Source organism: Equus caballus, chromosome 18, assembly GCF_041296265.1.
Source record: "Equus caballus isolate H_3958 breed thoroughbred chromosome 18, TB-T2T, whole genome shotgun sequence".
NCBI lineage: Eukaryota > Metazoa > Chordata > Mammalia > Perissodactyla > Equidae > Equus > Equus caballus.
Genome location: NC_091701.1, coordinates 51,013,853 through 51,030,824, shown reverse-complemented (window position 1 = coordinate 51,030,824; position 16,972 = coordinate 51,013,853). Strand labels below are relative to the sequence as shown.

The window sequence follows — 16,972 nt, the reverse complement described above, 5'->3', positions numbered from 1 at the left end:
AGAAAAATAATGGGAAAATGCAAAGTTCAATTTATCTGAATGGTAGCGACTTTGAAATAACAATAATAAAACAGCAGTAGATACGGGTGTCATTATAACTGACATTTCAAAACCCAGGCATGGAAGTTTTTATTACTAACAAGGAAATGGCCAGGGAATTGATTATTAAAGAAAACTTCAAATTAAATCATTCTAGAACTTGCTAAACATGGGTGATTTTATTCCAAGGTTATCCTGCCATATTTACTTTGGTTTTCAAGTTCAGTAACCCAGCAGAGGAATATACTGCTGTACACTTAGGCAATAACAAATGAAAGGGAAGATACTTTTACATGATCAGATTTAACATAGTACTTTCCCCCCTAAAAATAAAAATAAGGAAACCAATTACGGAATCAGGGGCAGAGTAGGTTAGGAACTCAGAAACATTTAAAAGATTCTCCTAAACTAAATGATAATTACTATTTTAAAGCTCCCTCTAATAAAACTCAAATGAAGTAAGAATTACTTCATCTTGTGCAACATTTATGCTTCAGATGCAGATTGAAACTAAGCTTGTCCCTAGTGCTTCTAAAAATCAGATTTATAGATTAATAACATATCTGCACTACTGAATGTGTATGAGCAGTGATTTACTGAGGTGTACCTATGTAAAGAAAGCACACTTCAACTTGTTTTACGTTGAACATAGTCATTAACAGAAGTCATTGAATTGGAATCTTTATGATGCGTACAGCTCTCTAACAGACTTATTAATCTCAAACTGTGTTTTACTCATTGCATGTATTATAAAAATATAGCAAATCCCCAAGGATTCATGGCTACAATCAGCCACTGTGAGAATCAGCTGGTAATTCTGGATAACACAGCACAGAGCAGAGAACTCAAAATCAAACCTGGTAATAGAAAAGTACTGCCACCAACTTTCATTTCGAATCTGGGATCTGACACTTTTTCCATTCCCCCATCAGTGTGGCACTTGAGGGTTGGCTTAGCTGAAGGAAATAGGAAGGTAATATGGTTTACTTATACATTCTCTTTATCTTCTGGGAAAATTACCCTTTCCTACCAAGAGTTTGTCTTCAAGAGGGATTTTCAGTAGAGTGGAGAGGCAACTAGGCATGACAACCCTGAAGATCAGAAAGGTGATTGATCACAGCCCTAACACGCAGATATCTGGGTAATTTAGTTTAAGAATGTTTGTCTCACCTGAAACATGGGACCTAAGGCAGAAAATGAGTGTAGCATCAGGGAGTGCATTTTCTCACTTTCAGTGAAAACGCTCTTGCCTGTGAGGAGCTAATATTTAGTGACACTTCATTACGTACTGAAATGGTGCTACAGATTGAGGCCACTTTTGTGACAGTCCATCATGTTACCACTCATGCAGGTGTCACAGCACACAACCATCAATGCTACTTTTAAAGACTCCCAGTTCCACGAGGAAAGGACCACCCGCTTTGTACAATCCAGGTTGTTCACAAGCAAGGGCTTAGCTAACGCCTTTTGAGATACAACGTTTTTGAGAATCCTGGTGACTCAGGTTGGTTTCCTTTGTTTACCTAGATTATTTTTTTTAAACATTCCTCTCCATTACCTCTTTTACCACTGTGGATTTAAACCTTAATCTCCACCACACCCTAAGCAGTTCTACAAACAAGAGAATGGAAGTCCCCCCGCCAGGAGATGTGGAAGAGGAAGGTTGGAAAGGTCAGGAATGACATAGGAGAGGAAAAAGTCCTGTCAAAATCAAATAAATTTAAGTCCATCAAACCTACTTCTAGGTCATTTGGTATTCTGTTTGCCTAACTGGTCCTTCTGGACACCTAGACAATACCAAGGTGAATTAACACCTGCCGTCACATGCCCCTCCTGCAGCCTGCGGGTTCCAGGCTTCCTTTTCTCGGAAAACTCAAATGCTACCTTCACCATCACCTATTTGCAGACTTTGCTCCCAGGCCTTTCCTAACTTTGGAAACTAAGAATTAAGAGGGAGGGGGCTGAGAAGGCCGTAAGGAGGAAGAGCCAAGGGTGTCCCCCTTTCGCCTGGGCCGTCCCCCGGCCAAGTCCCCGCCGACAGCCCGGGCTCCAGCCCGTCCTCCCAGGGCGGCGGACCCTGGGCCCGGCGCGCTCCGGGGAGGCGAGATGCGAGCGACCGCCCAAACCGGCCTCGACCAAGGCAGCGCCCGCGGCCGCCGATCCTCCGCGGGGTCGGGCCTGGCTGTCCCGGGAAGAGGCCCGTCGGGGCCTCTACCTCCGCACGGCCAGGCCCCGCCTCCAGCCCTCCGTTCCCGGGCCGCCGTCGGAGCCCTTACCCGCAGGACGTGGTAGCCTTCCGTGCCCCCGCCTGGGATCTCGACGCTCTGCGAGGAGCCCATGGCGGCGGGCGATCAGTGAGGCCGGGCCTGGCTCCGCGCTGCTCTCCGCCCCCCACACACCTCCCGCTCCGTTCCTCCGCGTAGCACTTGGGACGTGGCACTCGCTGCCGCCGGAGAGCCGGGCCGCACTGCCCTCTGGGAGGTCGTCGCCGCGGCAGCCAAGGCGGCTGGGACGCCGCAGACAGCGCCACCTGCCGCGAGCCACGGGGAGGGGCCGGAGCGCGCGGGTGAGGAGGTAAGGCCAGAGGAGAAATACGGGGGCGGGGCCTACTCGTGCTCGCGAGAAAGTAGAAATACGGTTCATCCGGCCTCGGCACTTCACTACGGGTTCCTGGGTGGGACAAAATGCATCTAGACCTGTTCCCCCGGCCCGAAAGAACGGTTGCTTGGTTGTAGCTCCCCCTGGTGGCCAGAGGCAGGGAGAAGGGCTGCTGCTAAAAAGAGGGAAGATGCAGACACACTCAACTTCCCAGTCTAGGCTTACAGGTCTTGTCCCAGGCTGTACAGAGGAAGGTGATAGTGGCTTTTCGTGGGCTGAATACCGCATCCGCTCAGCTGTCCCAAAAAGTCATAGAGGACCCACCAAGTTCTGTTTTTGTTTGTTGCCTTCCCTAATTGTGAGAACAAGATCGGAGGATCAGTCAATCTGAGCGATGCCAGACTGAGAAGCACATTTGGATGTCCTCGGTGTTCCTGCTGCTGGCTGCCTGATCCCGCTTCCTTTAGGTGGCCAAGTTGTATTCATGCTTTTCGTACTCCATTGCCTCTTTTGCTCCTTCCCTCTAAAACCCACAGATACGGCCGCTGCTCAGGGATCAACGTGACCATCTCTAATGGTAGATCAATCAGATATCAGAATATGTGTATTCTGATGTGAAGCAATGTGAAATAAATATTATCACCCATGAAGTATTCTAGCCCGAAACGTTTAATTTGCTTCTATCACATTTTTAGTTAGATTTTACAGTTTACAGGAATACAGAGGATAGAGGAACAAGTAAAATGACATCACAAGGAAGCAACTAGGCAAATACAGGAGGCAACTGTTCTTCAGAACTGCTGGCCAGTTCTTTTCATCGTCAGAATAATAAGAAAGGGACTATACTGGATTAAACGAGATATGAAAGACATAACCAAGAGATGCAACAAAAGGTGTTGAATTGGGGCCTGGTTTGGAGAAATTAGCTGTAAAGGACATTTGTGGTTCTACTGGGAAAATTTGAATACGTACTGAGTATTAGAAGAAAAGCACTTATTGGCTTGGAAAAGTGGCAATTATTGACTAAAAAAAACAGATTACAAGACAGAATATATCTGTAAACAATATGAAAGTATTTTTGTAGACAAGATACATATTAATACTTATATACATATGTGAAGATGTGGGAAGACATGAACCAAGAGGTACAGTGCTGATCTCTGGGTGATGAGAGAGATGTTTTATTTTTTGTTTTTGCTGGTTCTATATTCTATAATGCTCATGGAATGTTTCTATAACAATAAAACAGTATTTAAAATTTCAAAATAAAAAATCGTTTCTCTTTGCTGTCAACAAACCAATACTAGGTTTTTAGGAGGTTTACACATAAATGAAATCTCCAGTTATTATGCTCCTCAAGGACAGACTGCAGTGGGGTCAGCTCTGTGTTCCCAATGCTTAGCAGAGTGTCTAAGAGCTAATTCAACAAATTAATAAATTTAGCACAAAGGAATAAATAAAAAACTAGGGGCCGGCCCGGTGGCGCAGTGGTTAAGTTCCCACGTTCTGCTTCTCAGCGGCCCGGGGTTTGCCGGTTCGGATCCTGGATGTGGACATGGCACCGCTTGGCACACCATGCTGTGGTAGGCGTCCCACATATAAAGTAGAGGAAGATGGGCATGGATGTTAGCTCAGGGCCAGTCTTCCTCAGCAAAAAGAGGAGGATTGGCAGATGTTAGCTCAGGGCTAATCTTCCTCAAAAAAAAAAAAACAACAACTACATTTGATGATAATGTTCTTCTTCAGCTTGGCAATTATAATCTTCATGGTGGTGTCATAAGCTGTTGCTATGTCAGTGATCAAAATTTTTCTTTCCCAGATGCCTGACAGTAGCCACGGTTTGCAGAACCCAGGCTGCAGGCATTTGGGAGTTCATGAGTAACTCCAGCCCTTCCTTAGAGCTGTATTGTGTTTCACCCCCACAAATGACTACCTACTCTTCCCCATGCAGGCCATTTACTTTCTTACCTTCTTGATTTTATTCATGCTAATCCATATGTCTGGGATGTTCTTTCCTACATTTTCTACTTAGAGAAGTTCTAACCATCCCTTAAGGCCCATCTTGAATGTTACTTATTTATCCCTAAATTCAGAATGAGTTTCTCCTCACTCTGAGTTACTGAAATAGTTCCTTCATTTTTGGTAACATCATCATCATCATCACAGGCCTGTCCATCATTCAGGGTGAGGCTCATGTTTTTTTCGTCTTCAGATCCTCAGTTTCTGGTTGAGCATTGGGAACATGGTAGCAGTGTTTGTTGATTTGAATTGAATGTGTGTAAGGAATAGCTGCAAAGCCTTTTCTTTTTCGGATCAGTTAATAAATTACCTCTGCTGCTCCTGTTTGTGCCTCATCAAAACCTGTGTTATTTCTTTAGTGGCAATTGGTAGAGGGTAAAGTACAAGGATCACCTGATTTGGGACTGAAATAATGTCACTACCCTTGCTCCAGTTTTCCTTTTTTAGTTAGGGAACAAGCTCAGAGGACAGAGAATAAAATCCCAAAGATGTTGCCAAAGCTGATACAAATAAATACAACATGATGTAGGGGAACACATGGGAGATTACTGTCCAAGTCAGTTTCAATGGAAGTAGGAATCTGCTGCAGGCAAGTTGGCATTCTGAAACATCACAGGCAGCAGAGAAGCAAAGCCCAGCAAAAGAAAATATCTACAGACTGAAAAATCAAACCAGAAGAAATCTATTTTCTGGAAGAAGCATCTGAGATGCCATTTTGTGTGTCTCTTCTGGGTTTCATTAATTCCGAGTTCCCATAAATAAGCAGTTTGTGATGGGGGCGTCATTGTGTCATACTGGCTAGTGTAGCCTAATATTTTTGCCTCCAGATTGCCCTGGGAAAGTTTGGCTCCTCAAGCATTTGGATGACAACCACTCTGCACAGTCAGACAGCAGGGCTCCCTCATCCAGGACTCCCTCCCGACCGAGTTTGTTTTGGTAAGGGAGCAAATCTCAGAAGGGGTCACGTTATGGGCCACGAAGCCCCAGCCATAGTTGACTGAAGTAGAGTCCTGACCTACTGGCAACCAACACCTACACTAACCAGTAACCTATGAAGTGGCCTGTTAAGAAAAGCTCTGCCCTCACCCCTCAAAAAAACTACAGATGGTGACTAGAAAGGTGAATCATATTTTCTCTTTGGGAACTTGGAACTGGGAAATACAAGAAAAGACTCAGTCAGTGTATATTTATTTGCATTTTAGAATGTAAGCTCCATGAATTTCTTGCCTGTGTGACTACTACTGTATACTTAGTACTAACAAGGGGCTGGCATAAAATAGTTGCTCAATACACTTATGTGGTGACAGTCAAGAAATAATGTACAGCTGAAATCTCACATTGATGTAAACTATTATGAAATCAATTAAAAAAATAATTACTCAATAAATGGTTGTTGAATGAATGAATGATGAATGGTCATGTTAATGGCAGAGTGCTAAGCAGTGGTTCTCAAGCTTGGATATGTACCAGAATGATCAGGGAACTTTGTGAAATTACAGAAGGCCAAGTGCTAGTTTACTTCAATGAGCCTGGATCCCAATAGTCTTTATTAATTTCCAGGTGATTCTAATACACACAAAATTTGAGAACTACCCCACTAGAGCAATGCTCGATAAACCCCTGCTGTTTTGTGGGCAATGAGATAACAAATGAGAATCTCTAGAGCTGAGAACGATGCTCCTAGGCATCAATCACAGCGACAAGGCCCAATTTGCCTTGTCAACTGATGTTCTTGTGTTTCTTTGATGTTCTCATCAATTTTATCATCAAATTTTTCTTTTTATTTAGTTTTTTTAAACAAACTTTTTATTTTGGAATAATTTTGGATTTATAGGAAACTTGCAGATAAAGAGTTCCCGTATGCCCTTCACCTAGTTTCTCTTATTGTTAACGTCTCACATAACCATGGTACCTTTATCAAAACCAAGAAACCAACATTTGTACATTAGTGTTAACGAAACTCTAAACTTAATTCAAATTTCATAAGTTTTTCCACTAATGTTCTGTTTCTGTTCCAGCATCCAATCTAGGATCCTATACTGCAGTTAGTTGTTCTATCTCCTTAGTCTTCTCTGGTTTGTAACAGTATCTCAGACTTTCCTGTTTTCATGACCTTGATGGTTTCAAAGAGCACTGATGAGGTGTTTTGCAAAATATACCTGCATTTGGGTGTGTCTAGTGTTTTTCTCATGATTAGACTGTGCTTTGGGTTTGGGGGAAGAAGACTACAGAGGTGAAGTGCCTTTTTCATTACGTCATATCAGAAGTGCATGCTAGTAACATGACTCATTACTGGTGATGTTAATTTCGATCACTTTGTGAAGGTGCTGTCTGCCTTAATAGTAAAGTTACTATTTTTCCCTTTTTCCTGGAAGTAAGTTACTTAGTCTAGCTCACCCTCATGCTCCACCTCCTGGAGGGGAGCATCCACAGAAATAATTTAGAATTCTTCTGTAAGAAATTTTACCTCTTCTCTCCTTTTTATTTGTTCCATCATTTTATTTATATCAGTACGGGCTCATGTATATTTATTTTGTACTTTGATTATAATCCAATACTATGTTATTTGATGGTGGTGGGAATGCAAAATGGCATGTTTTGTTGTTTAAATTGTTCCAGCTTTGCCCATTGGGACCACTTTCAGGTTGGCTTCTGCGTCCCTTTCCCAGGCTCCCAAGTTCTTTTGTGTGGTAAAATACACACAACATAAAATTTACCATCTTAACTATTTCTAAGTATATAGTTCAGTGGTATTAAGCACATTTACAGTGTTATGCAACCATTCTTTGTTATTTGAACATTTCCCTACTTTCCGGCACTATAAAATGCTCCAGGCTCATCTTGTATTTTTCCTGTTCCAGCCCTGCAATCAGCCATTCCTCCCAGGAGCCCTGATTCCTTTAGTCAGAGAATGGTATTTAAAAACCAAGATCTGGGTGCTGGGTGCTCATTGCTGCGGAAGTGTTACTGCTTTTAGGCCTTCTCATCAGAGCTAGGAAACATGTGAAATATATATATATGTGTATATATATATACACACATATCTAGAATTATTTCTATGTCTATTTGTATGTACACTAAATATGAGTTCATACTGTCTTCAACTCTAACTGAGAACCAGAGGATTCATTCTAGCATTTTCCCTTTGCTTATTTGTATCTTCTTTCTCTGACAGTGAGAAACCTAGCTCCCATTATCTACCATTTATTTACTTATTTTTTTCAACCTTAGTATACGTATAAAGTAGTTTCAGAATTGTTAACGCATACTCCTATGAGAAGCTAGTCCTGGTGGCCTAGTGGCTAAGATTTGGTGCTCTCAGCACTGCAGCCCAGGTTCATTTCCTAGTCAGGGAACCGCATCACTTGTCTGTAGGTTGTCATACTGTGGCAGCTGTGTGTTGCTGTGATGCCGAAAGCTATGCCACCTGTATTTCAGATACCAACAGGGTCACCCACGTTTCAGTGGAGCTTCCAGACTAAGATAGACTAGGAAGAAGGATCTGGCCACCCACTTTCAAAAAAAAAAATTGGTCATGAAAACCCTGTGAATAGCAGTGGAGCATTGTCAGATATGGCACTGGAAGGATGGTGAGAGAATGGAAGAAAAAGACGAGGCAGGGTTTGGCTCTGCAGTACACAGGGTCACTAGTAGTCAGAATTGACTTGACGGCACTAACAACAAACTCCTGTGAGAAACAAATTTACCAACTGGAGTATTGTATTTATATACAGTTTTTTATCTTTCGCTTTAAGTTTTCCAGTCAAAACATCATTTTCCAAAGTTACGCAGGTTGGTTCCTTTTTCCCTCTACGCTCTTCAGTACAGTGAAGAGATACGGCAATATTTACCTGTGCAGTACAGTTAGATTCATTAGTTCTAGTCTGTATTCCATCCTGGGATCCCTGACATCCTGGTTGATTTTCTTTTGATTTGCACACATTATAATTCATTCTTTGTGATGTACGGTTCTATGGGTTTTACAAATGCATGTATCCACTACCCTACTACCATACACAACATTTCAATCATCCTAAAAATTCCCTTGTGTGTCCCCTTTGTGATAAACCCCCTCCCTTATTTTAACTCCTGATAACCACTCATCTGTTTTCCATGCTTATAATTTTGCTTATCCTAGAATGTCAAATGAATAAAATCACACAATCTGTAGACTTTTGGATCTGGTTTCTTTCACTTAGTAAAATGCATTTAAGATTCATGCATCTTGTGTGACTCAGGAGCTCACCCTTTTTGTTACTGAATAGTATTCCATTGTATAGATGTACTATGGTTTGTTTTTCCATTTACTTGTTAAAAGACATCTTGGTTGCTTTCAGTTTTTGGTGAGTATCAATAAAGCTGCTATAAACACTCACATATAGGATTTATGTGAACTAAATTTTTAATTCACTTGGTAAATAGCTAGGAGTGGATTTGCTGGGTTTTATGGTAAATTTATATTTAACTTTAGAAGAAACTGCCAAACTGTCTTCCAAGGTGGTTATACTATTTTGCATTCCCGCCAGCAATGAATGTGCATTCCTACTACTCCGCATTCTTGTCAGCTTCGTTATTGTCAGTTTTTGGATTTTAATCATTCTATTAGGTATGTTGTGGTATCAGATTGTGGCTATAATTTGCATTTACCTAATGACAAATGCTATTGCACATATTTTTATATACTTATGTGCCATCCATATATTTTGCTAGGCAAAGTGTCCATTCAGATATTTTGACCATTTTTAAATTGCATTATTTTCATATTGTTGAATTTTAAGTGTTCTTTATATGTTCTGGATATGAATCCTTACCAAATATGTGACTTACACCCAGGTTTTTCCTTCTCTTAACAATGTCAGTCACAGAACAAACATTTTTAATTTTCAAAAAGTCCAATTTATCAATTTTTTTCATGTATTGTGCTTTTGGTATTGTATCTAAAAACTTATTGTTAAACCCAAGGTCACACAGATTTTCTGTTTTCTTCTAGAAGTTTTATAGTTTTACAATTTACATTTAGGTACGTGTCCATTTTGAGCTAATTTTTGTATAAGGTGTGAGGTGTGTGATGAGGCTCATTTCTTTTGCATATCGACATCTGATTGTCCCAGCCCATGTTTTGAAAAGACCATCCTTTCTCCGTTGAATTGTCTTTGCACTTTTGTCAAAGGGAATCTCTAGAGCTGGTGCAATCTTCCCAGCAAACAAGCTCAATAATAAGGCCCAAAATGTACTAATGCTCTTGCATTTCTTTGACATTTCCATCGCCTTTACAACTACATGTATTTTTAACTAAAACCTCTATTACTTGAGGTAGACTGCCTGTCTGGTTTTTTGCAGATAGAAGAACCTACTGAAACAGCTTTCCCAGATCTACTTCTTTCAGCTGTCTCCTAGCAGCTGAGTCCTTCTAGCAACTTTGTAGGTGTCTAATTTTATGGAATGAGTGCTTAGGTTAATTATTACCTGTGGGCCCTTTGAAGATGAAGGTGCTGGTGGGACTGGTGATTAGTGCAGTCAGAACAATGTTGACCTCCTGATACCCATCTTACTTGCTTGAGGGGTTTTTTTCCCTTGATATTGTGGAGAGATGGAAACTCATGAGCTGTACCAAATTACTTCCTGAGAATGGGGAAGAGGTTGGTAGAGTTTCTATATGGTCCTGGGTGACAGAGAAGAACCTATCTTGCCAGCCTAGGCAGTGTATTTCTCCTTGCCCCTGCTCTGTATCATGGACAATATAAATCATTTCGTTAAAGCACAATATGTACAGAGATGTTAAGGGTGATTGTTGAAAGTCTCTTGTCTAAAGGTCACAACATGCTCTCAGGGACTTACAAAGGGTTTAGTAACACATTAGTCCTCATTCCCCCTAGAAATTACCCCAAGGGGATAGCTTTTCATGTTAAGATAAATTCTTCTCCCCATGACACTTAGATATGGGTGGGACAGTCATCTTAGTCAAATTGCTCGCCAGCTGTGAACCTGTGAAATCAAACCTGCTTACAAAATACAACGGCAGGACAGGCATCCTTATCACCAGAGCCAGGGAATTCATGGAAGGAGTCTGCATAAACAAACCTTGTTACTTTTACTAATTTACTACCTCAAGCCTAAACTCTGCTCAAATTCCTCACTAATTACATACACCAAAGCTAAGTGTTTTTGTTCTGTCAACTCCTCACAAACTTATTCTTTCTTTATATAAAAGATATAAAAGCAGCCTGCTTTACCCATCTTGGGGAACATCATTTTTTTCTACGATTTCCGGTCCATAGGTATTAAATTGATTTTTCTCCTATTGAAAAAATACAATGGTGGGACAGGCATAGGATAGACATTTCCATTCCAAAAGGGAGAAATAGGAAAGAGGAAAGGAGCAGCAGGTCCAGAACAAGTCTAAAACCCTAAGACCCATGGTGGGGCTCAGAGGTTCTACCTCCCTGACATACTGGGGCAGGTCTTGGGCACCCCAGACTCCAGGCTGCTCTGCCCCCACAGCTTGGCGGGATGCAGGCCTCTCTGCAGATCTCCTGGATAGACAGGGAGGGGGGTGGCCCCATGGCTCCACCCATGGGCATTGCTCTAGTTGGGGCACTCTGCAATGACCCCAACCCCATGGCAGCCCTCTGCCTGGGTGTCCTTTGAAATCCACGGAAAGGCAGCCACACCCTCATGGCTTGTGCCCTCTGAGCCTCACTCAGAGGCTGCCAAGGTTTACCACCTGTGCCCTCCCAAGCTGCACCTGTCGGCAGCAGAGGAGACCAGCATTGGAATCCAGAATTCAGGCAAGTTTTTTGCCACTTTATAACAAGGATCGCCTTTCCTCCAGTTTCCAATAACATGTTCCTCGTGTTTATCTGAGACCTCATCAGAATGGCCTTTACTGTCCACATTTTTATCAAGATTCTGTTCACAACCACTTAGGTATCCTCTAAGATGAGGCTTTCTCCAGAGCTGTCCTCCTTCTGAGCCTCCAGGAGAATCTTCTTTAACAGTCCATTCACAGTAACATAGGCTTTTGCTAGCATGCATCTCAAAACTCTTTCAGTCTCTGCCCATTACCCAGACCCAAAGCTGCTTCCACATTTTTAAGAATTTGTTGGAGTAGCACCCCGACTTCTTTGTATCAATTTTCTGTCTTAGACCATTTGGGCTGCTATAACAAAATACCACAGACTGGGTAGCTTATAAACAATGGAAATTTATTTCTCACAGTTTTTGAGGCTGGAAGTCCAAGATCAGGGTGCCAGCGTGGTCACGTTCCCTGGTGAGGGCATTCTTCCTGGTTTATAGCTGGCACCTTCTCACTGTATCCTCACATGATGGAATGGGCAAAGGAGCTCTCTGAAGCCTCTTTTTATAAGGCACTGATCTCATTCATAAGAGCTCCACCCTCATGATTTAAGCACCTCCCAAAGGCCCCACCCACCTCCTAATACCATCATTTTTGGGCCTTAGGATTTCAACATACGAATTTTGGGGAGACATAAACATTCAGACTATAATAACACTGTTAACAAATTATACTCACTTGGAGGACACACAGTTCAGGCATATCTAGGATTATGCAAAGTTCTCAGTTTGATAACTGCGACTTAAGTCCTTTCTTAAGAAAGCATATTGAAATGTAAGTAGATGAGAGTAATATTATTACAAGAATTCTTTGAACTTGCTTTAGTGCATATAAAATGTCATTTGCAAATGCTGGTACTTTAGGTGTAGTAACATATTACTTGATGTAACCAGGGGTCAAAAACTCATTTGTCCATGGAGGGAATGAATTGGGCTGGAAATGAGAGAAGTGGGAGTGCTGAGGGCCATGGGGAACTGGAGATCTCAAGCCCCTTCTAAAGAGACTAGCTACTGCTCATCTTCACCTAATTAAGGACTTTCAAGAATGTGGGTCCAGTGTTGCCAAATTGGATTCCTCAAGAGAAGCTAGAAACTTAGGGTTCTTTTATGGAATCAACTAATTTTTTAATGTTCATGATAAATTCACTTAAAAAAAAAAACAACACAAACAACACTGTGGGCCAATACAATGCAGACCAAACATATAAGTGTGGGCTGGATAGAAATATCCACAGGCACTCAGTCTGTGATCTCTGATTTAGACAATATACTAGACCGCTGTGCCAAGAATGGTCAGTACTCCCTAACATATAAAATAACAATGTCTTAGACGTGTTAGAGCACATTAGTATTTATGATGCAATGTCATATATCTTGTTTGATCCTTACCGCAGTTCTTAAGGTAGGCAGGGCAAGGATTTTTATTTCCATTTTATAGGTGAAGGAAGAGAGAGGTTCAGTGACTTGCCTACACTGGAGCACCTGGTAAGTGGCAGAACCAGATGTGGTACCCAAGTCTTTTGATCATTGTCCAAAACTCCTTCCACTACACTAATAATTAGAGGAATAGCAGTAGCTCTCATTTATTGGATAACAGCCGCATCTTCCTAACTCCCTTGACAGTTTATATGCACTATCTCTAATCATCAAAACAAGTTTGTTAGTGCAAGGTAGGTATCATTAACTTCATTTTTGTAGAAGCTGAGATGCAGAGAAGTTAAGTGATTTGTCCAAGATTCCACAGCTAGTAAATGGCAAAATCGGAGTTCAAATCCAGGCCTGCGGATTCCAAAGTTCCTACCCTTTGGCTAAACCATCCCGCCTCTCCCTGGAATGCAAGTGGAATTGAAGAGTTGTACCTGCGTTTACCTCCTCACCTCTCCTGCCCAGCTGGAGGAGGGAGATCCCAGCCCAGGGCCACGCAGGAGAACACTGGAGACAGCCTGGAGGGTTTGTCTTGTTTTCACAGTCCTGTGTGGAACAGGGTAGGGAAGTTAAACTGGGGACCTCACTATGAGCATCTTAGAATCTCTGAGCTGGCGGGAGGAGCTTCTGTGACCGTAGAATACATTTTAGAAAAGTTCAGAGACTACATCTAGGTTTCAGTCAGAAAACGTTAATGGTAATATTGCTGCACTGGTGTTTTTAAGATATTGTGAGGCAAAAAAACCACAACCTCCAATCTGATCAAGCCTCTGGAAACTAAATACACATTTTCAGTAAATACAGCACACCGAGGAACGTGTTAAACAAACCAACTCCAGGCTGTGGGATACTACAGGACAAACAGCCTGGTTTCTTCAGCAAATTAAATGCAAGGGAAAAAAAAACAAAAAGAGGGGCGATCTATAGATTAAAAGAAAAAGACCACTAAAGAGGTACATAAACAAAATACAATGTACAACTCTTGTTTGAATCTTGATTTGAACAAACTAACTGTAAAGACATTTATAAGGCAATCAGGGAAATTTGAACACTGACTAGATATTTGATGATATTAAGGAGTTACTGTAAATTTTTCAGGTGTGTTAATAGTTATTTTCTAGAGATACACACACACGAAAATTGTGAGGGCTTGGTCTTGCCTTGTGTCATTTGTGATATTTTAAGATCTCGTTACTTTAAAAAAATAACTTACTTATTAATTTTTGAATAGGTAATACACGTTTGTAACAAGATTCAACATATATAAACGAATGAACAGTGAAAAACAAGTGTCCCTCTCGCCACCGTGGTGGAGCCACTCAGTTCCCTTCCCCGAAGGCAACCAATGTGTAGCCTGTTGGAATCATTCAATGTAATTTATTTTGATGTGAGTAGTAAGTATAGATCCAACCTAATTTTTCCCCCAAATAGTTACCCACTTGTTCTAAAACTAATTAGTGAATTATCCAACTTTTCCTAGAAGAAATATCATCTAAAATACCATCTTTACCAAATACTAAATTCCTATATATTTGATTCTATTTATGGTCTTTCTATTTTGCCCATTGTCTATTCATGAGCTAGTGTCACATTTCATAAATTACTATAGTTTACAATATATTTCAATAGCTAGTAGAACTAGCCACGTTTCATTATTCTTTCTTTTCAGAATTTTCCTTCTGTTCTTGCTTTCTTGTTTTTCTGTGTGAACCAGATCAAGGGTTGGCAAACTTTTTCTGTAAAAGGCCAGATAGCAAATATTTTAGGCTTTGTAATTACTCAGCTCTGCCATTGTATAGTGAAAGCAGCAATTAACAATAAATAAATGAGTGAGAGTGGCTAGTGCCAATAAAACTTTATTTATAAAAACAGGATGCACTGGACTTGGCCCATAGGCCATAGTTTGGTGACCTCTGAAGTAGACAAATCAATTTGCTTAGTTAAAAAAGTGGTTTTAGGGTTTTTATTGGAATCTTGTTAATTTTATAGACAATTAAAGAGAATTGACACCTGTATGATGTTGACTCTTTCTATCTTAGAATGAGAAATGACTTTCCATTTGGCTAATACTCATTTGGCAGCCCTCAGTAGTATTAAAATTTTTTTTCCTATACATTCAAATATATGTTCAGAGTCAATATTTTAGTTCTCAATATTAGAGACACTAAATGTCTATATATTTCGATATTCCTTGGCCATTTTCTATATCTATAATTTTTTCTCTAATCCTCTTTATCTCTGTTCACCTGTATCATTTTTCTTGCTTTTCTTAATCTTGTCCTCCATGTCTCTTACTGTGTTTTCAGTAAAGTCTGTTCTCCTTTGTGTTGCCTTCAGTGTGAGCTGTATTGGAATGCTTTCAGTTGCAAGTAAGATAAGCCAACTAAAAGTGGCTTGTAAGTTGAGGACATTTTATTATTTCATGTAACAAAAAGTTTAGAGACAGAGAAATTCCAGAGTTGGTTAACTCATGGTCTCAATGATATCAGGGCACAGGGAGGGTGAGCTTCTCTCTGCTTCTCTTAACATTTCACACATGAAAACAAGATGGCTGTAGCAGCTCCACATATTACATTGCCATATGACAGCATATGAGAAGAGAATTCATCTTTGGCCTTGTATCTTTTTTAAGACCACACAACACTTTCTTAGAGCCCTCCAGAACAGTTCTTATGTTTTATCAGCCAAGGTTGTATCATATGCTGATGCCTAAACCAGACTCTGACAAAGGGAATAGCAGCCTTGACTTAGACCAACTGACACTTACCCTTGGGAGTAGGGAGGGGCCCATGAAGCATGTACTATAAAGCTTTAGTAACCAAGTCATGCTGATATTGGCTACAGTATAGACACACAGGTCAATGGTACAGAATAGATAGACCCACATATAAGGTTAATTGATTTTTGACAAAGGTACTCAGGCAATTCAACGAAGAAAGGATAGTCTTTTCACCAAATGGTGCTGGAACAATTGGACATCCACATGAAAAAAAGGAAAGAATCTCAACCCACACCTCACATCATATACAAAAATTAACTCAAAATAAATAATATACCTAAACGCAAAACTTAAAATTTTTAAACTCCTAAAAGAAAACAAAGGCAAAAATTTCTTATATAGGACACAAAAAATATAAACCATAAAAGTTGGTACATAACACTTCCTCAAAGTTTAAAATTTTGGCTCTTCAAAAGACACTTATTAAGGAAAAGAAAAGACAAGCCACCTACTAGAAGAAAATATTTGCAAAATATATATCTAATAAACATACACACAATATATAAAGGACTCTCATAACTCAGTAATAAGAAAACAACCCAATTTTTTAAATGGACAAAAACCTTGAATAGATATTTCACACATACACACATACACAAAGATGTACAGATGACAAATAAGGACATGAAAAGATGCTTAACATCATTAGCTTTAGGGAAATGAAAACTAAAACCACAATGAGATACCACTATACACTCAACAGAGGAGCTAAAATAAAGACAGTTGACAATACTAAGCTCTAGCAAGGATGCAGAGCAATTGGAATGCTCAAATATTGCTGGTGGAAATGCAGAGTGGCCCAGCCACACTGGAGAACAGTTTGGCAATTTCTTATGAAGTTAAACAAACATGATATCATTCAGTGATCTCCTTCCTAGATATTTACAGAAGGTAAATGTCTAAACAAAATGTCTATACAAAAACCTAAACACAAATGTTTACAACATCTTCATTTATAATCTAAAGACTGGAAACAACTTATTGTCCATCAACTGGTAAATGAATAAACACATTGTGGTACATCCAAACAACAGAATATTACTCACAAATAAAAAAGGAACAAACTACTGATCTGACCTGGATGAATCTCAAAAACGTTATGTTAGCTGAAAGAAGCCAGACAAAAAAGGCTATGTGCTATAGATTCTATTTACATTCAGAATGAATAAGCCAAAATTATAGGGAGAGAAAACAGATTAGTCCCTGTTAGGGCATGGGGGTGAGGGAAAGGAGCTGATTACAATTCCTAATTAAAGT

At 40.4% G+C, this 16,972-nt stretch overlaps 1 protein-coding gene across 2 annotated transcripts in view; it reads right to left on the bottom strand.

Annotated features, from left to right (window-relative positions):
- The window catches only part of GORASP2 (golgi reassembly stacking protein 2), a 31,722-nt gene extending 29,019 nt beyond the window's left edge, over positions 1 to 2,703 (bottom strand). The window contains exon 1 of one of the 2 annotated variants that reach the window (XM_001498298.7): positions 2,316 to 2,703. In XM_001498298.7, coding sequence (XP_001498348.1) covers positions 2,316 to 2,378 — 63 coding nt within the window. In that variant the 5' untranslated portion in view covers positions 2,379 to 2,703. The remainder of the gene's footprint in view (positions 1 to 2,315) is intronic. The other variant, XM_070241215.1, reaches the window with a different exon arrangement.
- Positions 2,704 to 16,972: the final 14,269 nt, after the last annotated feature.